The sequence below is a fragment of the Chroicocephalus ridibundus genome, chromosome 1, assembly GCF_963924245.1.
Source record: "Chroicocephalus ridibundus chromosome 1, bChrRid1.1, whole genome shotgun sequence".
Classification (NCBI taxonomy): domain Eukaryota; kingdom Metazoa; phylum Chordata; class Aves; order Charadriiformes; family Laridae; genus Chroicocephalus; species Chroicocephalus ridibundus.
Genome location: NC_086284.1, coordinates 198,092,927 through 198,119,815, shown reverse-complemented (window position 1 = coordinate 198,119,815; position 26,889 = coordinate 198,092,927). Strand labels below are relative to the sequence as shown.

At 41.6% G+C, this 26,889-nt stretch overlaps 1 protein-coding gene across 5 annotated transcripts in view; it reads right to left on the bottom strand.

Annotated features, from left to right (window-relative positions):
- The window catches only part of PLXNB2 (plexin B2), a 260,188-nt gene that overhangs the window by 25,772 nt on the left and 207,527 nt on the right, over window positions 1-26,889 (bottom strand). For all 5 annotated transcript variants that reach the window (XM_063323324.1, XM_063323326.1, XM_063323328.1 and 2 more), the window contains 10 exons: window positions 26,253-26,425; window positions 23,822-23,970; window positions 20,876-20,984; window positions 7,981-8,117; window positions 7,167-7,334; window positions 5,414-5,522; window positions 3,442-3,669; window positions 2,791-2,967; window positions 2,189-2,328; window positions 1,039-1,139 (listed from right to left, as the gene is read on the bottom strand). In XM_063323324.1, coding sequence (XP_063179394.1) covers window positions 1,039-1,139; window positions 2,189-2,328; window positions 2,791-2,967; window positions 3,442-3,669; window positions 5,414-5,522; window positions 7,167-7,334; window positions 7,981-8,117; window positions 20,876-20,984; window positions 23,822-23,970; window positions 26,253-26,425 — 1,491 coding nt within the window. The remainder of the gene's footprint in view (window positions 1-1,038; window positions 1,140-2,188; window positions 2,329-2,790; window positions 2,968-3,441; window positions 3,670-5,413; window positions 5,523-7,166; window positions 7,335-7,980; window positions 8,118-20,875; window positions 20,985-23,821; window positions 23,971-26,252; window positions 26,426-26,889) is intronic.

Genomic DNA, 26,889 nt, shown 5'->3' with positions numbered 1-26,889 from the left:
TTCTGAATTCAAAGATTTGCTTCTGGGTTGTGTCCAGAACCTGGAAGGAGTCGGTTTTCCAGAGAAAGCAAGCTGATACAAAGAAAAGGACATCCTGTCCCAGAAATGCCAGGAAAACAAGACTGGGAGAGGCTTCCAGCATGGCCAAAATCTTTGAGGTACCCTGAGATTCTAAAATTAATTTCAAACTCTAACCTCAAATTGCTGTTTAATTCAATCCTGCTTTTTAGCCACTGTCAACATGAAAGAATCTATTTCTCTTTAGAAATAAAACACGTGGGTTTTTTTTTTTAGTAGGCATTATTTCAACATGACCCAACAGCAAGTATAACTCAGATAATGAGGTGACATTTCATGGTAATCATTTAGGCCAATATTTGCAATGTTTGCACTCGGATGCCTAATTTAAGCGTTGCAATGAGTGGTTCGACATGTAGAAATGCTGAGCCTTCACACCTCCCGCTGCCTTCCCTGGGATGATGCCTCTGTATTTACACAGAACAATTAGCTAGCTCCTCAAATCAAGCTTAAGGTTTTCCCACGATAAACAGGGCAAAATGCTATTTCTTTCCTGCGAGCTTGCCAAATTATCCCTTTGTATGCTGATTGCTGCAAATAAATTTAGCAGCTCTAAAAACAGTTTTTAATGTGCATCCTTGGCACGTACAGCCACTGAACTGAATATTAAGTCCACGGGTACTCACTATAAAACGTCCTTTCCTCCTTATCAATGGCCACTCACATTAATGGTGGTAAGTAGCCCCAATCTCAACTAGTTTCTATTTCCCAATTGCTAACTCTGTGCTTCCTTTAGACTAAAACTGTCCATTTTATTTAACAGCCTCTGCTCCCTATTTTATTTACGGCTTTCATATATAACAGCAAAATATGTGCTGTATGTCAACGTCAGTAATCAAGACTACTAAGATCTACTAATTATTTGTTCCCGGAAGACAGTTTTAGCAGGATAGCACCATTGCTCTAGCCCATCTTCCGATTGCTCCAGAGGACCCACAGGGGTGCAAATATCTGTCATACCTGTGAATTCCTTCTTGCACCGGTCTCTGACACTCTCCTCCAGGCCTTCAAGTTGAGATTTAATTTTTTCATACTCTCGTTCTGCTTGTTGGCTCTTGCGTCTTTATGGAATAGAGGTAAGAGTTAAAAAAAAGGTTACAAACTGCAAAAGCGTATCATTTGCAACAGCTCTGAGTGGGAAGCCAAAGGACTGGAGGACATTTTCCTGGGTTTGATTTCTTTTTACATGCAGGAGGAAAACAGCAACGGTGGACCAAACCTTCATTAGGTGTAAATCAACCTGGCACCACCATGGGCCTGCTGCTTCAAAGCACACTTGGGCCAGCGATTGTAAATCCAGTAAGGAGTAGCTACAAATGCTTGCAATCACGTATCAAGTGCAGAAACTTCAATTTGTATGCACTGAACAAAGATTGCTTGCAACATGTCCTGCCCTGGCTCTGAGCCACGCAGGAGTGTGTCTGGGATGTTCAGGGAAGGTTGCAGGAGGCCCATGAGAACATCAGTGCTGTACAGCACATACTTCAGCATTGCTTCGGCTATATCGATATGCACCATAAGAGTGAAACCTGCCACCTCCTGAAGGACAGTATGAGGCCCTCATTACTAACCTTACAATTGGGCTAAGTAGGTCTTAAGTGAAATACAGACACTGTTCTGGCCTTTTGTGAAGCATGAGTTTCAGCCTTAATCATGAAATTTGTGTGTGGGCTAACACTTATCTCAGCTGGAAAGGCCAAAATGCCCCCTTAGCCAAATCCATCCAGTTGAGACCTACAGTGCTGACTGAGGCAGCATAAATGCTGATGTATATGTGTGCAGAATAAGTTATCTCCTTCACAGGAGGCACTTTAGCTGCCATTTCAAGAATGTATGTGTGCAACTCAGTCTGCAATTGTGCACTTGGCAAGCCTGGGACCAATTGTTGTGCTTATGTATAAAAGACGGACTGGGTTGACTGACACCAAGGAATTCAGTGTGCGTGAGAAGAATAAATTGGTGCTCATGCATATTTCCAGCTGTAACTGCCTTTCTTAACTCTGCAGCTCATAAGAAGCATGAAGATCATTTCTGTAGACTGCGCTGAAAACAACCAGGTAGTACTTTGAAAGCTTTAGGACAGCAAAACCACCTAATTAAAGAAACTTACCTGTAACAGATGACAGAAATGATGATGATTGCTATCATAGGGATAAGTACCAGTGGCAAAATAAGACTCAGTGGGATGTCACTCACACGTGTATCATATTCCACCCTTCCGAGGATCCATTCTCGGAGTCCAAATTTCACCTAATTAGATAAGCACAGACATTTGTCTCAAAAAGTGCAAATGGACAGTGGTTCGCTTCTCAGTTGTGCTCTAAATTCTTAGTAATTCTCACTAAGTGAATTTCTGGCTCGAAGCGCCAAACAAAGGAAACATTTCTGAATATTTTATACTGAATTTAGGTCACTAGCACTTTATTCCATGAAGTAATTTTACTTTGCTTAGCAGAGGAATAAAAATCCCCAGCCTGTCTAGCTACAACTTTAAATTCCTGTGTAACGAAGGTAGAAGGCATTTGGCAGCTTGGGACTGCTGTTTACGTGTGACATCTTCTAGACAGCAGGCAGAAGCTGCAGGAAGACAGAACTGCAAGGAGTTTCTTCATGGTACTACAACAACTTTGGAGAACAAATTACTTCAATTAAGGAGCACGGCATCCATGTCACTTACACATGATATCAAATACTATTGAAAAGGTAACCTACAATGAATTCAGGAAGGTTATTGATGGTATCTCTCTTCTGCCGTTTCTTTGGTTGAGGCTGTACTTCTGGTGGCTCACAATATAAGTCCGTTTCAGTTAGTGTTTTTATGTTGCAAGGCTCATCACCCACAAAAGCCTGGGCCTCGTCTATCGTCATGGCTTTGTTCAGGTTACTGCCCTAGACAGGAAATACAAGGCTAAGTCACCATCACAAAGTCTCAGGAGACAAGAAGTCAAATTTCCATTTGGATCATTTTGAGCAGTAGATGTGATTCACACTGTGGTGTAGAGAAGAGCAGAGCCGCTGGGAATTATGCAATTCCTCTCCTTTCCTTCCTGGTGTGAGAAGAGATGTCCCCTCCACTCCTTGGGAGCTCTGTGGCAGAGGACATTTCCAAGTGTCAGGCTCAGCAGAAGGGGTCACCATCAGGAAACCCAAAGTATGGCTAAAAAGAGAGCTACAATCTCTGAGAGAGGGAGGGGGGAGGAAAGGATGGGCTGACAATATTCATCATCTAGCCAGAGGTAAGGCACTCTACCAAGCATTTTGGGTATGGTATCAAACAGCTGTTAAGGGTTTGAGAAAGGAAGGAAAAATTCCATACATGCTTCAAGGACAAAATGAGCAACCACCATCTCTTGACAAGTTTACCTTTGCATTAATAAGTTTGTTGACTTGTTTTTTGATGCCATCTGTGAAGTTTTCAAAGGTTGGGTCTGCAACATAGGCAAAGGAGTGGCTTTCATTTTTTACAACCAAATGATAATGATCCATTAGAATAATAGTGGTAATGTTATAGTTTTCTGGGTCTTCCAGTATTGGTGGGGAAGAAAAAACCACTGTGGTTTCATTGAGTCTTGTAACAAGCTTTCCATCAAACTGTAAGAAACAAGACAAGAAGAACATGCACATTTTAGAGTTTGACTCATTCCTGTACGTAACTGCTGATAACTTCAGACTGTAGAAAGAAAACCACTGGATTTATATCCTCTCCATACAGCAGAAATAACATAGTATGAGGTATTTTCTGAAAAGAAAATGAAACAAATTTGTTGATGAATCAATTGTTGATTCATTATGTTGTAGCAGCTGCCTGCAGAAAAAACTTAGGCTACAGATCAGTTTCCATTGCCTCCAAATTCTGTGGCTCTGGACCACACTGGGCTGATATCATTAAACTGCTCTAAGATTAAGAGATTAACATGGCAGCTTTAACCCATATCATTTTCTGTATCATTCAGTATCTCAGGTAGATTCTCTTCTACTGGCTCTGCAAAATACTTCACTGAAATTCAATACAATTACTAAGTAAAATTTTGGAATAAAATTGACCAATTTTCAATCAAGTACTCAAAGTAACAACTCAGTTAACCTGTCCTCCACCCCCAATTACACAAATGTTTTTTCCTAGAAACTCCTTCAGTGATTCAGTAATATCAGCCACAGCCAACAACACTAACAGGAACCCTCAACATTTCTTCTCTCACCACCTCAGTTTTTCACTTTGAGAAATGCAATTTGACAGCTTCTCCCCCACATTTCTGATATTGCCACGTAAGTGGAAGCAAAACAAATATTAGAAAAATTTCTAGTCTTAACCAAGAATGTGTGCTGTACGTAACGCTGACTGAAGCTAACGTGCTGAGAAGATGCTGAGCACACAAAAAGGCGAGGGGTAAGAAATGTTGATAAACACTGCCAAGAATGCTAAATAGACTTTAAGATTGTCCTGGGAGTTAAGGTTATCAAGATAATCACATTTTTCAGTTTATGGCCTCAGAAACATAGGTGGTTTTCCTCTTAAAGTTCTTAAAGGACAGGATTTTGATGGACCCAAATCCAGCTGCCTTTGGCATACTCATACTCATTTGAATCATGCATATAATACAAAACATACAAATTACCAACTCTATATGGACCACAAGACAGTCTTAAATTTAACAGGCAGCCTTAGAAAAAGTCTTGTAACGTTATTACTGGAAGAACATTTTTAAGTCCTCAATCACTGCATTAAATTGTGATCTTCATTAGCAGAATGGGAAATTGAGACTATTGGTAATGTCAGTTCTTTTTAACGTGAGAGGCAGGGTGGGTTCGTGGGTTTTTTTCAAACATTATTTTTTATAACTTTATGTGAACATGCTATAGGTGGAAGATGCATGAAGCAAGAAAGAAAAGAAGACTTGGTTCACTGAGGTGTGAGAAAATAAAAGGCACTGACTGTGCAAAGCTGAGTACTCAGCATTGTCTGGATTTGTCTGTTTCAGGCAAATCTCTAAAGCCTGCAGGGGGAGAAGAAGGAGAAAGATAAAGAAAAAATAAACACTTTCAAATTCTGAAATATATCCACTTTACCACTTGAAGCTGAATTCTTCTATCCTTAATCACATTGAATGTAAATAATTTAAAAGCAGAAGTTTGCAAGGTACAAGTGAACGCAAGCCGAGATGGTAGGAGTAGGCTCTTGTTCCACAGAAACCCTGAACAGACTCAGAAACCTGTTCAAACTTTATTCCACTCCAAGCCCAGTGAAGTCCAGTGGGCAAACTTAAATGCATTTTTTGAACAGATTATATGTTATACATCCAGTGTGATGCCTTTCAGGGGAAAGAAAGAAAATTACCCTTTTGAGATTCGTTTTGGCTGCTTCTGGACGCTCTGCATACACCACCAACGAGAAACTCTGGATGAGCTCAAAACCGGTTCCGGTCACTGTAATATTTCTCCCTCCACTGAAAGGCAGAATTAAAAAAGAAGTCAAGTCATTGGCAAACAACCACAGCTATGGACTGCTTTATCCTGCACTAGTACTACTTCCACTGAAAAGAGCCATGCAATCCCTATATGACAATTAGATATCCTACTCAAGGGACTTCTGTTAAAGCTATTGATGACCACAGGATTTAAAAGCAGCAATGCCAACTTCGAACTCATTTTAAAACAGCAGAATAAAGAAAGAACAAATTGCTTTGTTTGTTATTTGTGGCTTTTCATTGATGCCTATCTTTGTGTGCTTTAATTCTCCCGTGTTTTTGTTAAAATCACTCCACCTACCACACACACAGAGACAAAGGTGAGAGTGTATTTTCCACCGGTCTGTAGGGACCTGGCTTCTCTATTCCCTTTCACTCGCAACACATTGTTTAAAAAATAATGCATTTGCATAAGAAGAAGAATGCATGCAAGTTGCCAGTGGGAATTAAAGTCACTGAAGTAACATGGATTTAGAGGGATAGCAATCCTCAAAGCAATCCATTAAAGTATGCTTCAGTTTATACAGAGGGAAAAAAGAAGTCCTTTAAATCCCCTGTGGTAAATCACTGCTGATCTACCAAAAAAAGCCCTCCAGGCCCCAAAAACACCCAAACCAAAAATCAAAATCAAATATTAAAAGCAAATCCTATTTTACATAAGTGACAACTCAGTATTCAAGGAAGCAGGTACAAATTTCTCCAAGAGAAGTCACGTCCAATTTTATTTTAATATCCTATTTGTAAGGTCAGGACGTTACACTTCTTTTTACTGAAAGAAAGTGGAAACATCAGGATGTCCCTCTGCCAACCGTACCCCACTAAGCAGAAAGACCAGAATATTAGGGAACAGCACAGACCAACGTAGAATCAAGGTCACAAGTTTGTCCCTGGATCGGTCACAGAATGACTTTCAAAACCAGAGGTATGCTACAAGGACTTTTATAGAAGGATTTTATAGAAGGATATAGAGGATTTGCCATATTGATACAGATGTACGAGTGGCATACATTTCTTTGGTTTCACAGTTACTGGTAGGTGAGCTTTTTTCCAGAAGGAACAGCTAGCAGATGGGGTGTTAGTGAGAACCACCACAGAAGACAGCATACCTTTTAAAAGCACTACTGAACCCTGATCTAGATTTCCTAAGAAAATACTTTTTTTCCTCATGGGACAAACAGATGTCAAGCCATAACTTTTCTGTTTCCAGCATACTTATTAAAAGCTGCACAGAAGAACTGTTAGAAACCTTTCCATTACACACCTTTTATACAGGTTATCCTTACAGGATAAGAATTTGTAAGTAACACAAGGATCACGTTGTCTGGCATCATGCTGAAATACTTCAAATCTCCTTCTTTGAGACATCTTCATTTAAAAGAAACTCATTACCTGTTCTGGTTTCCGGATTTCTCTTTGAAGTGGGGATTAAAGTTTGGAGGTAAACAGAATACTTTCAATCCCCAGCTGCGGTTAAGAAAGATCACAAACTCTATGTATCTAAATGTGTGCATGGTTAGAGTACAGGAGTTTTTATTTCAAACAGTTCTGTATGTAACAGATTTACTACCTATTATGCATATTTTAACCCAATTATAAATGAAGTTATGACAAACGTTTCGTTACCTGCTGAAGCTATTTACAGGCAGGAACTTGGTGACAGTTGGATTCTCACGGTATGAAAATTGCCCTGGTACAATAATTTCCGTGCCCCCATAGTCCATTGTGACTTTAACATCTTCAACCTTGCTATTAGGTCCTGTAATGCAAACAATCTTCTCTCCAAATTCAGTGCTAGGTTGGAGAAGAAAAAGAAGAGGAAACAGCTTCAGTTATTAACGTTGCGGTGATTTGTATTCTTTGCAGTAGAACCCCAGAAGCAACAAAAAAAGAGCTGTATTTTTGCCAGGCACGGAGTAGTTACAAGAGGAGACAACACTTTCTTCAGATCACTTAGGGTCTTTAAAAAAGATGTAGGATATGAAAAGGAATAGTGTAGAAAGACAAGAACAGTGCAACGTTAGCACACTTTGTGTAGTTCCTTTTTTGGGGGGAAGAGAAGGGCAGCAATTAATAAAAGGAAAAAGAAGGGAGAGGAACAAGCCAAGTGGCACCAAAAGATTAAGATTTTATATGGAACCACTGAGGAGATGCCGAGTGAAACCATGGGTGGGTTTGGAGCCACCAGTCAAGCGGAGAAAGCCGAAACTGGAAATAATCTTTGGATATCTCAGTTCTCCCATTTCGGTTGTTTTTACAGCTGCTTCTTCCAGCTGGAGCCTCTGAGTGAGTTTCTGTCTGAATGTTACGTGCAGAGCTCCATTGCATGGGATGATTCATGAAGAGATAGACAATGGATTTGTTAAATTTCTAAAGGCCAGAAAAGGTCGATGCTTCGTTAGGATACAGCTCGGTATTGTTAGTTACTCAGGGTACGTACACATTGCAAGGCTGGCTACCGACTGAAACGTGAACATCCTTCTTGGAACCGGTGGCCAGGTTTGTGCCAGTGATGGTAAGGTTTGTTCCACCTGCTTGTGGGCCACTTTCAGGTCTTATTTGAGAAGGATGAGGTTCCTGCAAAGAGGAGATGGTCAAACTAATGAAGAAAATTAAAATAAAATTTACACCAGTATTAATCGGTATAACGGTTAATAGAAGTTTAATATTACTACCTGAAAAATAATAAAAAAAAAATAATAAAAACCAGACAAATAAACAAAATAAACCAAAATCTTTCATTATTCATGCTGAAGGAAGAAGTGACAGATGATGTGAATATACTTATATCTTTTCCATGCTGTGTTTTACAAGGCTTTATATGAATTTCAATTCCTTATTTACAAAATATAGTTAGCTGCCATTAAGTTTGTGAGAGTTTCCTGTTGGATTCCCTGTTTTCACACTCATTTTACGATTTATTTCTTCCTTATGGCTGAGTCTATCTTCACATTTCCTTACCCTTTCCTACATTCCACGTCAGCTACAGGAGAGACAAAGCAAGGTTTCAAAACTGGTACCAAACAGAAAGAATATTAAGATTCCCTTTATCTTGTAAGGCTCTTAATTGTGGTAAAATTGTTATCCTATTCTTGAGCACTAAGCTTGCAAAGAAAGAAAATCAGAAAATACTACACTTTTCTTTATGCACCTAGAGCCTTGGAGCGGATTTCTTAAAACCAATTGAAACAAGCAGTCACACTTCAAATTGTTACGAAATTTGTTGGATATTTAAATTTCTCAAATAAGTTCCCTCCTTCTGTTCTCAATTCAGTCTTTGTTTCTGTGATTGTATTCCGGGAGCTATGACAAATACTGTAAATTAACAGTGAGGGCTTTTCACGAACAGTGTGATTTAATTACTTCATGGCTAAGTAGTCCCAGCTTCCCATTGAGAAAAGCATCCCTTATTCAGGACAACACTGAAGCTGCTGAATCACGAGGATGACCGAAGCCATGCAAGCTGCAGGAGATGCTCCAGGGGAGTGCTGATCACCGACTCCGTGGCCCGGTGGTGGCCGTGGACGTGCCGCAGCCCTCGTGCTGGGGCGGTGGCTGCAGGCACAAGGTGGTCCCACATGGCCAGCTGCCACCCGCACCACGCACACAGACGGGATGCCAGGTCTGAGCGGGCGGCAGGGACATTGCTACGAGGGACACTGCATTTACCAAGGCACACCAGATCAACAGCTTAAGGGGGCTGGGAGCAGGTCATGCTTTTTCTGATGTACAACTGCTTCTTCATCCATATTCAAACGCAAGCTTTCCTTAAATGAGCCAAATAAGCAATAAGCTTATTTGCCAATCTCATGTATATGTGTAAAATGACATCTGCTGCTGATAATAAAGTCCAGGCTTGAAGCATACGTAAATAAGGCAAGAGCAAAGAAGTTTGAAAACTTCCCTTGCTGGTGAAGGTTTCCCTGGTCACCATCACACTGCACTGATCTCCCAGTCTAAGGTGGAAAAGCCCCGCTCAAAAAACAGAGAGCAAGAGGCCCACAGCTCACTAGCCATGCAGCAAAACCCTTTCCCTCGTGTTGTTTCGCTCAGGCACAGATGCCATCTCTGTGTCAGCTCACAGCTACAACACTGAGGGCCCGCGAGTGGCAGGGAGGAGGGGGACCGTTGTACAGTTCAGTTCAAAGCTCGGTGAGCCATCGACAGGTTTTTAACGAGCAGCAGGAATCTGTAAAAATGCATCCAATTGACCTCCTGGTTACTTTACAAATTTGTTTTATTGAAGGACAGATATTATAGAAAGACGGGGAACTCATACTTGCTGTGCTTGTTTTATATTTTCATGTCTGAGCAACTTCCCTCTGAAGGAATGCATCATGGTTCAGCACACTTCACAAATCCACAATGACAACTGTAATTTGCTCTCAAGTCATTGAGCTTTAGGAATATGCTTTAACGCTAATTGGGTGTCAATTGCTTTTCTTCCCGGAGAGAAATCTGTTTGTAAACCCTTCACTCCTCAAGATGTACATCGCTGCAGCATATGCCGCACTAACCTTTGATTTCATTTTAATTTAATACATCGCTCGGGTTACAAGATTTTATGTAGGGAAGTGACTCAAAGTCATATTAAAGCATTTTGTAAGCAAAAAGGAGCCTTGGTTCAATATAACAGAGTTGACTAAAACTTGCTTGCTTAGGTCTATACAACCCTCTTCTTTGGATTTAATTGCTTGCTGATTTAAGCTAAATTGAAATAAGTCACACCAGTGTAAGTAAAAAGTTGGAGCAGGTCAGTTTTAAAAAAATCACACTTGAAATTTAAATTAACACAAGTCTGGACATGTGCTTCACAGAAAGGCTCATTTGTGTTTTTTTGTAACACAACTTTGTTGCTAATAATGACAATCAAAATTGCATATAAAATATATCTTGCTTATATATATTATTATATAATTATGTTACATATAAATTGCTTATAAAACCGTATCAAATACTTTAAGTGTAACCTTACCACACAGACAGAAAACCACCCCTTTTATTGACTTAAAATTAAATCTTAATTGCTATAAATATATATATATATTTTGCTTAATTGCTATAAATATATATATATAAAAAATAAAATAAGCATGTTGGACCACTGCATTATCCGCAGTAAAAATCCACAGCAATGATTAGCTGCATAACATGCCTGGGATAAGCTTTCAGAAGAAAGTATCCCCCAAGAACCACTAAAGAATCAGTATGGACAAATTTGTTATCCCTAAACCTCAGAAAAACCATTTAAAACTTGTAGCCTTTTCCCTAAATACTATCTCCACTGAAAGCCTCGCCTCTAAGGACAGACTTAGGAAGGAAAGGAACAAGAAACCACTTAAAGCCAAGCCTTCAAGCAGAGACTTAGGAAGGAAAGGAAGCAGAGAAGGTTTCTGAAGCATCACACACCACTGTTCTCTGTAACCTCCGCATAAAAAATGAAAGGAAGCTTGCTAAGAACTTCTGCTAGACAGTCATATTCCTTTCTTCCTGCAAAGATGTGAAATAATTGCCCTGTTAAAGCTCTGCTGGGCTATCTGATGGGTAACTTTGGCAGGGCGTCAGCTGGCTCTGTTGCTACCAACCAGTCAATACCGAGCGAGCCGTGAACTTGAAGCAGAACCATCCAGCACCATTTTCTGTGGGGGACCTTTTAGTGGTGGCCCACGTTTGCCTGCCCAGGCGTAGGAATAGATAGGTAACCAAATAGCAAAGTTATCTCCGAGTAACGCAGCAGCAAGGGGGAAGTGAAACAAATATCTGTTCCATTTTCCCCAGAAACTGATTTTTCTTAGCAAGAATCTGACTATGCTGGAGGTGAAAGCCCAGCTACGCCGGACGGGAGAACACGCCACCCACAACTCACAGCCCCACCACAGGCTCAGCACATCTCAGCTTCACTTCAGGCTGAATGGAAAACCGAGGCCAAGAACCACCCTGGGAGCGCAGGCAGGTAGCAGCTAAGGAGGAGGTGGGATAGTTTTGTTTTAACCCTTATTTTCTCTTTAATTGCTGGGCTTCCAGCAGCTCCTCAAAGGACTCTTTTAAAACAGCTTAATTCAAAGTATTCGTATTTAACGTATTTAAAGTGATTTTGCAAATACCAAGAGCTCTCCAGAGACCAAATAACGTGGACGTCTCATAAAGATGATCTAATAAGGAGAAGCTGAACTGTGCTCTGTGTGCAGAGGAATTCTTCAGCATGACTGCTAAGAAAAGCATCGTATAGTAACTGTTTGTTACTGTAAACTTGTCAGGAAGATGATTCAATTAATTTTTACTTGCTATTTTCTGTTTCGCATTTTCCCCCTTTCCCTGCCTTTTAAGGACCAGCCAGAAAAAATAAGTAGTTAAAATAAATCATCAAGAATTGTAACAATTTTAAATCACAATTTTATTGCAAAACCAATGTGCTACGAGCAAGTTTTAGTGCTCTTCTAAAATATTCATGGATGGCTCAAAGAGCAAAGCTGCATCGGGCCCACCTAGCGGTCTTCTTAAGAGTTCCAATACAGAAAAAAAAAAATTGGTTCATCCAAATGCTCAACCGGAAAGCATTTTTCAAAACTGCAATTAGGCAGCTAGGATCAGCAGGAGAAGGATATTTTGCTGAATGCCGAGATAATCTGAAAAAATACTGTCAGTGGTGGCACAGGCCTTCAACAAGAATCGTGTTACCTAAGGAGAAGTCCCACAACTGACATGGCACTGCCCAGTGGGACACAGAGGTTCAGACCTTTGGAAACTGCCAGGTCTTATCTTACACAGTCTTATCTTATGTGGTCTATCAAAGCTGCACCTAACCCACAGCTCTACGTCGCTTACCGCAGCCCTGCATGAGATTCCTTCTCCTCGCAGAGGAAAACGAGGGGCAAAGGGTAAATCCTTCACTGCAAACTTTGTTTGAGGGATAATAAAAATGCTGCTTTTACCAAGAGGCAACTCCCTTTAATTTGGACTCAACCCTGAGCCATACTGAATGATCAGCCCTTACAAACAGCACCGATAAACCCCGGACCTCAAGTGCCGCGAGATCAGTGATGCCACCTTTTCAAAATCCCCACATGGATTTCTTCTCTCCTTGTGTCTGCCCTTTTCTCATTTCAGTCTCTGAACCAGAAGTACGCCTGCCGTCATAATAAATACCCTGCTTCCGTTATCAGCCCTCTGCACCTCGGGATCTTTGTTCGCTCAGTTAGAAGGTGCCCGGGGGAAGTCGCACTTTCTATAACACTGCAGCGCAGCGCACCACTATAACATCACACCGCAGCGCTCGGTGCAATTATGAGGTTAAGCAGAACATTTGATTATGTGTCCTATATGGAATTTGTAGCAGCCTTGTAATAATTCTTCTGGAAAACGTCAGCCCTTGTGAGGACTTGGCAATACTTCATTTCTCATGGACACAGTAAAATTTAAACAACTCTGCAAACACTAATTTAACCCTTGTTTTATAAATCCTTAAAGTGTAGGAAACCATAATTCACATATATTTCAGTCTTTTTCTTATTTTGCTCGAAATAGAGGAATGTTCTTTCAGGGTTCAGTGATCTATAGTTCTCCTTTTGTCACCAGGCAAATATTGTTCGTGTCTTCCAGGTAGTTCGATGTTTAAGCATAAATCTTTTCAGCAGTAACAGCTTACATTGTTATGTGGGTTTCTTGATAGTCTAGTTTAAAAAAGTGCCTGTTCCAACGTCTGTCAGTTGTTCAGTGGCCTGTTTCCTGCTGCGTCTGGTAAGCCACCTCTCAGCGGAGGGACTTCCCACCGCCGGGACTCCCCACCACCTTACGCTTTCATGCTCATGTCATGTAGGAAGTGGATTTGCAGTTTGGTTAAACACATGCACATCCACAGCCGTGCTGTTTGGAACCCAACAGAACAGTTCAGTTGGAAGGGACCTACAACGATCATCTAGTCCCAACTTGTCAACTGTGTAACTTTCTCCCTACTGCATGGTTTATCCTGAAAAAAATAACTGGATCTTGACAGGATTTCTTGCTTGTAGGTTCGAGCAGATTGTAGCTTGCGAGTCATGAGAATTATGAGCATTTTATGTGTCTTACATACAAATCTTCTTTAAATCCTACTTAGGTGTAACCATGTTGAGCTAGAGGTCTCAAAGTCCACCAGCAACCCAACCTTCCCACGTTGTACTGACTGCTGAGTTAGCACTCCTGAACTGATAAGCAGTTTTCCCAGTGCTTTGATAACCATTAGGCAGCTTTGCTGGATGGATAATGATACTACGAATAGGTTACCTCTTCTGTTTTATGACTGTGGTTGGTGCCCATCCCATTGATATGGTTTCCCTGAAAGCAGTGGTTATCTGCTCCAATTCGAAACAGTAAGACAATGGCAATTTCTCAGTCCTTGTACATTGTTTGAGGTATGTAACATTCAAATAGCGCTGTTTGTTTGTTAGCAAATTCATTTATTCTCTTTGTAATACCAATGAATTCCATTATGTGCCACTCGCGTTCCTGTGTGCCACTGCCTTATCTTTGCATCAGGGACTGACCTGAGCTTCACAAACGGTATTTTTTGGTTTTGCCTCACAGTAATGTCATAGTCTTGCAACAGTATGTTCTCTGAGGGTGCTTCGGTACCACACATACCTCTGTGCTTCAGTAGCACAGAGGTATGGGTTAGAAAAAAAGAAAAATACTGGCAAAAGAGCTTGCACTGGCCTAAGTATGTATATGACTTCACACTCAGGCCATTTTCCAGTGTCCTGTTTTCTTAATCGCAGCCAGAAGTCTTCCCTTTGCTTGCTCTGTTTGTATCTTTTGCCTCCTACTTACAAATCTGTCCACAGAAATGCTGATTTATTTTTCATTGTAGTTTCATGCTTTCTGCGTGCTAGAGGGTAAATTACCTCCATGTCTGTTCCACTTATCATCACATTTAGATGCGAACCTACTTATTAGCAGTGTACATGACTGCTGCTCTTACACAGCTACTGCAGACCCTCTGAGCATTTGCATTTCAGCTCTTCCATTTTTCATCCTGTTTATTAATCTAGAATGAACTTTTTCATCTTTAATATTTTATGACTTGCAGTTAGTCTTTGTGCACAGTTAGGAAGGTGATCTCTTATTTCTTCAGGTTTCTGATTACAATTTTAGTAAAAGATAGCTTTTACAGGCTGAAAATGCTTCAGAGAGCTCACAGCATTTTAGATCTCTGGGATCTGCTGGTGTCAAAGCAAAGCACAGCTTTTACCTGGCTATCAGTGGGGTTACTGCTATTCTCTTTTTTTTTTTCCCAATTTTTGCAATTTTCCAATTAAAGATATGCAGGTGCAAAAGAGAACCATTCCTCCAGTCTCTTTTTCACTCACCCAACTTGTATTTGGGATCGGATCTGGCGAGCTGATTTGTGTTCTTTTTCACCGGGTTTGTTTGCTTTGCAGCTTTCCTGGTTTACACTGTCATGTCCAGCCAACTCAATTCTGGTCCCTTGCACAGTATTCAAGAACAAGAGGAGTGCACTCCTGTGGAGCATCACCTAGGTTCTGCATGTCTTCTTTTTACATTTCTCTACTTTTCCACTCGTCTCCCACTAAGTACACCCTCAACTTTTTATATTCCTGGGCATGACTCCATAAATAGGGGTATTATCTACTATAATATTCATCTGTGGTAGGCAGTTTCTAGCCCAAGAACTACACCACCGAGATGAAAGTGGTTACCCTTTATCCTTCACTAATGCAGAAAATCAAAGAGAAAAACAACCAGCCACCAAGGACGCTACTGGTGGATCACAAGAGGGGCCAGAAATTCAGGAACAGTTGGAAGGCAACAGAGGATGGGAGCCTAACGGAGATGCAAAGAAACCTTGGCATGAAGTCTATGTGCCAGGCCACAAGCAGAGAGACAACTGGGGAGGGAAAAGAGGACGGTGGCAGAGTATATCCCCGTGATGCCATGAGAGATGCCAGCTGCAGCACAAGGGGAAGCCAGCAACAGATGGATATGTTCAAATGGACATGATGGGCAGCAAATGGCAAAGCCACCTAAGCTCCTTTCTGCCAGCTCCTGTAGGCAGTGACCTCCGGCTGGGGGTTTGCCTTTGATGCAAGTGCACACCTTCACAAGTAGGAATGGACTCTTGTGCTTCCACACAAGCAGAGCACAGGGATGCTGTGTCAAGGACCCGATGACACTGCACCCACACGTGAATAAGATTTTCACAAATGTGCAGAGCACACTATTGGCCTGCGTTTATCTCACCCATCCTTTCCTCCACAAGTAACCTTTCCCTTTCCTCATCCTGGTCCCAGCTGCAGTAAGTTCTGGCTCACGAAGCCGGTCTGTGAAACAACTAATTTGTTACCAAAATTATCTGCACCACATTGAAAGCCAAATTATTCTGCCAACACTTGCATATAACACACACAAAAATTAAAGGCACTGAAGGCATAGCCCACAAAGTGCTGTAGACACCGGCCACCTTCTTGGAGGTCAAAATGTCATTTCATGGACTATAAAGGTAACCGCAGGAGCTAAATTAAGCTTCTGAATAGGGTATGCAAGTGATTAGGAACTGCTCTTTCCCCCTCCACTTCCCTCCTTTCTCAGACTCAAGGGAGCCTGCTTCTTGTTTCTTCAGACAAGCCACCCACTCACAGGATATTCAACCAGAGAATTTCCATTGCGCGCTCTTGGCAGCCTGGTGTTCGCCACAGTGGCTGACCTGACCCACCAGCTCGCCTCGTCACAGCATCCACAGCACAAGCCAGGCTTCGGTTCCTGGGTTATTTCTGCAACAGCAGAGAAGCGAGCCCAGCCCTGCCTTCCTGGGGCTGCTTCGTCCAAACCTCACACCATGTGAGCCGATCAAACGCTTCCAGCCACTCCAGGTGCCCGGGAAAGAGCATTTGCCTGGCGATGCATGTTGTGTGCTGTCTGCTGTGGATGAGGTGCTTATGCGAAGGGTTGATATTTTACACAACTAATTTTTTGGACTGCAGGCAGCATCTTTTTATCGTGAGGCAGACACCACATGATTTTCTGAAAAGACCACAGAGCTTTGCTGACAGGTTTGATGGAGAAATGGAAGCAAGCATGACCGGAAAGTCTGCACTATGATACAGCCAGTGTTCACTGGCAGCTTTCAAGCAGAACCACGAGCACTGGATGGTGGGACTCATATTTAAGTGCATAGCTCAGATGGTAGAGAATTAAGTCTAATAATACCCATATGAAGAAGGGCCACTTCCCTAAAACTCTCAACTACCCAGGAGTTCTCCTGGCCCCCACGCAGGCTGATACACAAACAAGATGTGCTCCAGGACTCAAGAATAAAATAGCCACGATCCCCTCTCTGGAAGCAATTCCAGGCTGCGGCGGATATGCGGTTCATCAGCATCAATCATAATGGCAACTAGCATGTAACAACCCCCCAAAAAACCCCACCCAAAACCCCCAACTACAGCGTAAAATGCACATGTTGAGGTAAAGAGTCATGGAGAAAAATTATGATGTGAGCTAAAACCCTTCACAAAAGCCTCGTGGCACTAATGGCGCTGCAGTGGTGAGGGCTCCCAGAGCAATTGCTTCAAACATCAAGCAGGAAAGCAGAGGATGGATGAAGGTAAGAGGAAACTGTCAGGTTGGGAGCAGATTAAGGTGGAAGAGTGCACCCTGTTATATGTAACTGTGCTGTTCAGGTTCACATTCAGACTTCCAGTATGGTGAATAGTCATCTTCATGTTTGTTTTCAGATCAGACCCTAATTTATCCCCCTTTCTTCCTCTTTTCGGTTATCCATCTCATCTTGTTTAGATAAAGAAACTTCCCAATTTACCGAAGTAATTTTTTCCAAGCAAGTCCCGAAACTACCTCCAGCGCCTCAGAAATGCATTACAATTTTGAAAGGTCCTACCGCTAATTTCATCATCTTACAGTTAATGGAGTTTTCTGAAACCATGTAGTTTTTTTAATCTGCACAGCCTAAAAGTCCCAGAATTACTCTTGCAAACAGATGCTGGAGATGCCAGAACTGGCTGCAAGCTCTCGTTCTGGTGGCTCGAGTCTGCAGACGAGGTATTCTGAGAAAGGAATCACGCTTCAATGGGATCAGCAAATCTGGGCCATATACCTAGGAAAAGCTTCACCCCTTCCTTTGACAGTGCTTCTCACTGCCATAGGAACAAGCAAATCAGATAAAGTTAAAAACAAGCGAAAAAGCAGGACTGGCCTTTAGCCATGCCACTGCTCCACCTGCTTAGAGACCAGCCAAGCTGTCAGTGCTCCAGATGTACCGCATAGCTGGATATTAAAATTTAGCATAACTTCATTTCTGTTTCACTAAGCAGGAGACTGGTTATTGCGTGATCCTGCTTATAATGAAACAAGAGAAATGTCAGCGGAGGAGGACTGGGTTACCAGAATTTAATTTTGCTGGAATGGCTGGACTTGACGAGAACTCACGTTGGGTAGAGAAACTGTGATAGGTAGGGAGAAAGGGAGCTTTCTTCCCCTGTTATGTGGCAAGTTTTGACGAGGTATTTACTGCACAGCACAGACTCTTGTGGACCAGGGCATTTGAGTTCAGAAATATTTTTAAACTGAAACCGTGGCTTCCCTTTTAACTGGATTTTTGACCCGTTTAACGGAGGTCTCATGCATTCCTTGGCTCAGAAATGCGCCGTGCTGGGGCAGAAGCACAAGTCTAAGCCCCAAGTTGTTCTGACTATTGATCCTCATTGATCCAGCTTTAAAAATACATCTCATCATTCAGGCTGGGTAGCAACAACAGACAAATGTAATAGTACTTATCAGAGAGAATGGTTTGGGTTAGAAGGCACCTTCAAAGATCATGTAGTCCACCTCCCCTGCCATGGGCAGGGACATCTTTCACTAGATCAGGTTGCTCAAAACCACGTCCAACCTGACCTTGAACACTTCCAATGATGGGGCATCAACAGTGTCTCTGAGCAACCCGTTCCAGTGTCTCACCACACCCATCATAAAAAATGTCTTTTCCTACCCATTCTCCTTGAAAACTGACTGTGGTTTTGGTGGTAGACACTAGTCACACGTATGAGGCTGAGACCGTGGGGAGCATGGATGCAACTCTAGTGTACACAGACACATCAGGCTGAGCAGCTGCACTGTCTCCTTGGGCACGGCTTGTGCGCTTCTGCCCTGCACCGCCACGCAGCACACTGAGAGTGGTCACTGCTTTTGTGCTAAAGCTGTTGTGCTTTGGGTTATCACAGCACACAGTAAAAACAGTGATAATTACCAGCAGGAGGGCAGCCAATGTGCCAAAGAAAGGGAAAACTATATAACAGAAAATTTATTTTAGGGAGGTTCTTGTAAAGAAGAATATTTTCTTTCCTTTGTATAAACTGAATAGAAGAGGTTTTAAACAAAGCACAGATTTCACACGTCTGCTGAAAGAAGTCACCAAAGAACTGCCTGAAAACAGCGGCAAAACAAGATTGTAGCTTTTAAGACAACTGAACTGATGAGACTGTCTGCTCTGGTTGTCTGTTCTCACACCAAAAGCGCTTGTGTCACACTTGTAGAGGTGCACATGAGTGCAACGCCCCTGTACTGACTTCAATCCTACTGCAGTCCACAGTTGGCTTAATTTTCTCATGGAATAGAGAAAAATGAAACTAGAAACCAATGTCACCAGTTTTAAGGCATGAACTGTATTACTTGTCATTGCTTTGTATTTTGTATACAGAGTCCCCATGACAAGATTTTTGCAGTAAATAAAAATGCTCTTTATTGGCAGTCAGCTTAGGTATCTGATAGCTCAGTAACCTGAGTGCAGGCAGATACTGGCACAGAGGAAGTCCTGGACTTGCAGGAAACCATTGTTGTGGTTTGGGCATCCACCTGGATGACACCTGTGCAGTGGCTTCTCCTAGTGCCTCACCGATGGGCAATCAAGGAGCCAAAAGCAGCGGCTGCTTATCTCGCCTCCCAGCTGTGCTGAGCAGGGAACCGCACCAGCACAAGTTCACAGACAGGCTTTGAATCCTGCACGGGGGCTCCAGATTACATTTCAACACACTCAACTTCTTCATGTGGTTTTCACGGAAACCATGGGGGAACCCTTATGCACAGGAGAAGCCTAGGAGAACCGGTGTAGAACATACCCAACAAAATGGGTTCATGTCAAAATCTCACCTCATGTAGGGTTTACTGTCATAGCCTCTGTCCTAGAGACTACAAACACATAAACACGGGAGATTACGTTCTTCTTCTCTGGTTAGAATGAATGAGATTTATGAAGAAAGACTTAATTGCAACTTACATTTCCACAAAAGAACATAGGGTATTTTCAAGCAAAAAGTGTGTTTTGCAGAGATACCACCAGGGAGAGGAGGTATTTTCTTGGAAATCATGGAAAGCTCACTTCTACCCTGTTTTGTGAAAACAAGACTATCTTCTTCTCAGTTGAATGTCATTCTTGATTTATTCTACCTCTTACTGCTGACTTCTTTCCTTCTTAGAAGATATCAAGAATTAATGAGACAAAAGTTTAAATAAGGGAGAAGATAAAAGCCTAGCCCACTCTTTATGTTTTACAAATTTACAATTTATAGACCTAATTTTAAGTATCAATATGAAGACAGAGATTATTTAAACTTCTCAACTATCACAGGCTCTTATAAATTTTGAAGACCTCATAGATAGAGACAAAGCTACTTCCTGCTAAAACCACAGGCTAAACCAGCTATAATCTGAGGCCACATTTGGGGTAAAGCAAGTAAGAAACAAATGAAATTATCCTTCATAGTGACACTGAAAACAAAGCACATGTGTAACATGAACACACATCATGCTGTCTGTGGCTCTGCATGCCATATTTTTGAATGAAATAAATTATTAAAAATTAATGTACCTTCATTACTTATTCTTCAGCTGCTCTGCATCCATTCTTGTAATTAAGAACGCTGGCTAGACTAAACACAGTGATTAAAATAGTGCACTAACTGTGCCTAAAGAATACCTAATTTTTTGCAGTGCTGATTTTTTTTAATGCAATAGCGACACTTAAAGAGATATGGTGTCGCTACTGAATAAGACAATTAGTTTATTTTCTTCTATATCTTTTTAACTTGAGTTGCAAACAACATCATCCTATTTTGAGGCTCTGGATCTATTGGTCAGAATAGATTTTTCGGTCCACCTTTTGTATAAAGAAATGCTCAAGTTAAATGTTTTCTAACGTACTTGAATGATAGTGCTATTGATGAAACAAAGTTTGCAAGACAAAAGACAAGCGAGACTGTGCTTAACAGGTAAACTTCTAACTTAAGTCATGCACAAGGTATAAAACAGGTCACTGAAAAAAATGCACTTACCTGGTATGTAAACTGCACTTCACTTGGTGATCTACCTAATTTTCCATTGATGTTAACTTCGATCTGACCTTGTTTTGGTTCATTCATTGGTCCAACTTGACATACAATCCTAGCAAGAAAGAATGTAAGTTTAATCTATTAGAAGTAACAGCTGCAATACCAATGCAATGTATATGAGCTACCACACACACTGCCAGCAAAAGCACTAACTTTGCTTTATCCTGCACAAGGTACTTGAGCTCTGCATCAGATTCCCAGCAAATCACCCGAGAATATTTTATATCTAAAGGAAGGTAAAACTGAAACATGAGCACTGTACGTAGCAGCTACTTTAGCAGCCTGTTAGTAGAGGTGCCTTCTACAGAAGACTCAAATTCAGCCCAGAAGTCAGAGACGAACCTCTCCAACCCTACACAAGGTTTTCAACGGACCTGGTGATGTTAAAAAACCAAAGGATCCACACGCTCTGCCCTTGATGTAAGAATCAGGCTATCAGCTTTCTTATAACTTTGAGCATTTTAGCGCTAATACTTTTGTTGTGCATCCTGCTACCTTTCAGCTTTTAACTGCTGTATTTTCACACCGACGATCAAAATACCTTTGGAATTACTGTTCTCTGAAAATAAATCCTCAGGTAGCCCACGCAAAATCAGAGGTCAAGGAATACTGGCCAAGAAAACACTGCCTTAACTAACGCTGCTGCTGAGTGATAGCTTGGATGTTTAAATTTTTTATTTCAAACAGGTGATCCACAGAACACAAGCATGAAAATGCCATAAGGATTCGACACGCTTGAAAACTGGGACAAATGCTTAATGGAGAGCTGATAATACAGTGAGATAAGGACGTATATAATGTTTGCAGCCTGCGCGGGCTTTCACACAGGACACACCCCGAGGATCACTGCTCATTTCCTTTGCTCTTCACCTCCAGGATTATTGCTATTCTTCCTTAAGCAATGCACGACTGCTTAAAAAAAGCCCACTCAAATAGAAAAAAAACCAACAAACCAACCACCCCAAATTACTGGGTATAATGTACTTAAATCGGGACTTATAATAAAAGGATTGTCAAGTCCCTCTGCGGATCACTCCAGACTTTTCTGCCTGGGTACTGGCAAATGGACAAAATTCTCTAAATTCTTGCATGTCCTGGCATGTGTACGGCTGCCTGAGTCTGTTCCTCATCATCTCTCTACTGTATTCTTGGAAGTTGTATCTTCTTGTCAGGCAGAAACAGGAAACGGTGCCTTTGGAGGAATTTCTACCATATGTCAAGGGAAAGCAGTCGGGGGCCGGGGCCAGGGGTGTGTGTGTGTGGGGGGAATGCTGTAACGTGGTTAGCAGGGATTTTAATTGAGAAAAGTTCCCTCCCCTCCCCAGTGTTGGCATTGCCTCCCTTCCCCCACGTTACAAATGGAAAACTACAAAGAATGAGAACACCACTTCTCAAAGGCCAACAATTAAATCACCGCAGAGGCAGAAAGCAGCCTTAAGTGCCTTAAATCTCGCTGCTCTCCTGCCCATGGGAGCAACTGTCTCCTAAAAATGACTAGCTTCTCACTGCAGAAGGACAGGGGAACAAGACCAGGTACTTACTATTTTTTTTATTATTATTAAATTAAATAAAAGAAGGTAATAATAAAACAAAAGAATGGAGGAAGAAAAAGACAGAAAATTATAGATACCTATTTGGAGATTCCGAATAACTTCTTTTTCAAGGCTTCCCTAATGGAGAACATCCTTCAAAACTCCTTAATTTGTTGATAAATTACATTATGCAAGTTGCATTTGTTCTCACCCATTACCACACTAGCAGAGCTCAGGAAACCAGTAATGTTGCTATGATACAAGGAACCAGTCATCTCAGTTCTGGCTCCTTTCCACGTATTTAAAAATATCAAAAAGCTTTAGAAAAAGCCAGGAGGCTGGGGAAATTCTTGTAAGGCTATGCTGCAATTCAGTGCAGCTTTTGCAAACACTGAAAATAGGGAATGGGAAAAGATGACCGTAAAAGAGTTGGGAATTTTGTGGACGGTGATGCACATGTAAACGCACGAGTGACAGCAATGGATTTGGGAAGCAGTAAGAGGTATACAGCTATACACACATTCTTAAATCCTAGGGACTTGGGAAGCTTCTAAATGCCTGATCCACAAACTGACTAAAGCTAAACATTTTTCAAAAGCTAAAAACTCACTTAGGTATCTTCAAAATCCCTTTCAAAACACACCACAGAAACAGCAAGATGTCACTGTATTACACTTTATCTGAAGGGAAAGAAAGCCAAGGTTGATGCTCGATTACTACATCATCTGTAGTAAACACCTCACCACCTAGAAGAATTTAGGCACTTTGTTTTAATTTTTGACACTGCTTAAGAGTGTGACAAGTAATCCACAAAACATCTACCAACCTGCTTAGGCAATTCAACATCCATGGACTTGTTGGCTCTGCAATGAAACTTAGTCATCTAAAGCCGAACCCAAGCTCCGGGCTCCCTCCCTGCCCCCAGGAAATTTTGTGGCTGGACTAAACCAAAAAGATGTAAGCTTCCTCTTGCTTTGCCTACTTTCCCGTAAATCTTGTGTGCTTGGCTGCACTGTGCTTCAGATTTAGCAAAGATTTTAATGACTAGATGCACACCTATGATGCCTTTAATTTCAAAACAAATAAATAGCCTTGAGATATCTGCAGTAATAGTTTATGAAAGCTTTTCAAAAAAATAAGGAAAAAATCAGAAGCAGGATGGTACTACGCTATTGTCAATTTGTTGCTGTATTAGAATCTATAACAATTTTAAGTAGACTCAGAAATATTGCAGGTATATAGCACCAGTTCTTTCTTCTATTGATAATCTTGTATAACCACAGGAAGATCTTCTCCTGAAAATGCACAGAAGTTCCTTTTTTCTTCTAAAATCTTGTGAAAAATATCCAACAATTACCTTGTGGAAACAGAGTAGAATTCCTCTTTGAAAAGACATTCCTCATCTGCCACTGTTATATTTTTTACATCTGCTGCTTTTATTCCCAAATTAGATCCCATTATGGTCAAAAGAATTCCACCACTTAGTGGTCCAGTTTTTGGCTCAATCTGTGTTTGCAGGAGGGAAAGGAAAAAAAAAAAGCAAAATTAAATACTGCAGTGACCATGTTGCTCTTCCATATTACTTAAAGCTACTTTGACTTACCTGCACTTGAAATGCAGAAGATGTTTCTTGTCGGACCCCCACAAAAACAGGCTATGAAACTTTTTAATGTTAATTAATCATTTGCTAGCTCAGAACCAGTATTCATCAGCTGCGGATTTTGTGTCTCCTGTGGCAGACTGTTACGTACAAAACTCTTGCCTCGTCTTTACTCTGTTTTAAGTTTGCTCCCTCCACTAAAGCACCGTGACTTTGAAAAGCCAATGGATGGGGCTCCTCTCGCAATCATTCCACAGAGCTTTTCCAGCATTTTTTTGCCATGATTTTCTCCCTTTAGGTTCACATCAGAACAGAGCACCTTCCTAACACACGGTGCTGCCCCACATAGTGTCTTCAAAAGCTCCCCTAGTCCCCTGATCTTCCACACTGCATCAAATGGTAGGATGCTGCAGTACATGGGCTGATGCTAATTAAATAATTTGCAATTAAAATCAGGACTGAGAAAATCCTGCTGTTGCAGTGGACTTCTCAGGTTGAAATATGGCCTGAGCAGGCACTTGAATTCTGAATATTTGTTTGGAGACTAACCTGCTTTCCTATTTGGAGCACCTCCAGCAAGACCTTTCCAGGTCTTCAGCTTTGGAGGGCTGCAAGTTTACCATCAAGAAGAGGGAGGTTGCACAGTCCCAAATGCAGTAACTGGAAGCCAAACATACACAGTTTCTGAAAGTCCGGACTTTAATGTCTGCTCCATCAAAATCACAGTTTCTTAGATCTAAGCAAGTCTGAGCACAGAGACATGGCTGGTGCTGCCTGCTGCCCAGCAGAATCACTCGCTCTGCTCTTCCACTGGTTCAGCTTCCTAAAACTTCTGCCCACTGACCATCCCTTTGCGCTCAACCCACAAATCAACTAGCTGAAAAATGACTCAACGGTTTGTGGAAATGTTTCCAAATATTTTGCCCAAATCTGAAGCTAACAAAGGCTTTGAAAAAACCAAACATTTCTGTATCCAGTATTTAATCCACAATCACGTACAAACAGTATCCCAGGTGAAAACACTTTTATTTTTCTTAATTTTCCTTTTCCTTCCTACTTAAATCATCATTATCTGGGAACAGCTATCACACAAGTATTCTTCGCCACACTTTCTGTTGAGATTTCAGGGTATTTGCTTTCCTTGGCAGACTTCAACTGTTTACCTGCCATTTCTTCTTAGACACACCATCATGGCCAACCTCGTCCAGCATCTGCTGGTCTGCCTGTACCCACACTGCACCTCGAACTGCGTAGCCTCACGATATTCAGCATCTCTACCAGTTTGAGCCATAGGATTTGGAATTATAGAGTTCTGTCTTATTTGAGTGAAACATCCCTGTTACAGCTCTCGGTCTCTGTCACACAGTTACCACATTTTGTGACAGCTTGGGATATGTTCTCATCAAACGCCGTGTCTGAGTTTCAAAGTACTGATATCACTGTTGCAGCAATTTGGATATGCCCAGTGGAAGTACATATCACTCTTTTCTTGGCAATTATGCCCAGAAAAACAGCATTTGGCTTGTAGCTGAAAAGGACAAGGATTTACCACTTCTTGCTTTGGCTACTGGTCCACCAAGGTGGACAACACTCTTCCCTCACCCTGGGTGAATACTCCAACCGCAGAGTAAGTCAGGGGTGCACATCTGGCCTCTCTGACTTCTTACATTCAACTTCTACTGCCTCGGGTTTGATTCCGGTGTGGACTGGAAAATATCACTGACACCTGCAAAACACATGGTAGTGCAGAAACAACCTGCTCCCTTATTAAATACTATTTAAAAGTCTAGTTTGAAGCCTGTTAATGAGCCTGCTAACTGCTTGTAGTTCCAGGAGCAGTGAACCTCTCTAACAGACTTATTTCAGGTAGAAAGGACTTCAGAGAGAAGAAAAATTCATGTTAATTCCCAAGAACCAAGTGCCACATTTAAGCTTACACTGCTAGGCTGGCTTCTAGCACAGAGAGGACAGGGCTTGAAAAACAAGGACTCTCAAAGACTCCATTCAGTCTCTTATTTTGAGTCTTTACAAATCTCTCACACACATCGCTACTGGCATTATTTCCTTGCAGCTATTTCAGAGGCTTACTTAACACCCTTGGAAAGAAACTGCCTTTCAGTATGAGCTTGCTTGGATGCTTTCTCCTGAAAAATAATACACTGGTGGGGTGAGAAAAAAGCAATCTTACGCGAGTGATTTCTGGATGAGGACACGTGTCGGTGGGAGGAGCGTGACAGAGTTTTTCATAAACGCACTTGCTGGGTTTGCCATCTTCTTCACACCAGACGCACTTATAGTCGTGATGGGCCGCGAGGCATAAGCTGCAGTCACTTCGTCCATAAGAGCAGTTGTACAGAGTCACTGAAATATGAACGGTAAATGCACTTAGACATTTTCCTCTGTTTTAAGGATATTCAGTATACTAAAGGAAGGAAAACTAACCCTATGTACAAAGCCTACCCGTTGCTCAGTTGAGTCGTGTGAAGAATACACACGCTCTGCACTAAACCCCTGAATGATGCTGAGAGAAAACCGTATTTTTCCCTGTATGGGAAAACGCGAAATCTGTCCATGTGCGCAGTATGAATAAACTATCAAATAGAACCCAAACGCATTTTTGTCATGCCGGCATTGTGAAAATGTTTAAGTACAAAGTTCTTTCTTTGCCTGTCCTCAATGAACCTGCCTATACAAGTGCTCAAAGAGTAGCCCAAAGAAACAGGTCCTCCTGGTGTACCAGGAGTAAAGACGTGGAAGGGTATAAACTCTGCATGGCTGTTGGTAGGGACAGATATCAGCTGGCATGGGACCGCTGCCAGCTGCGT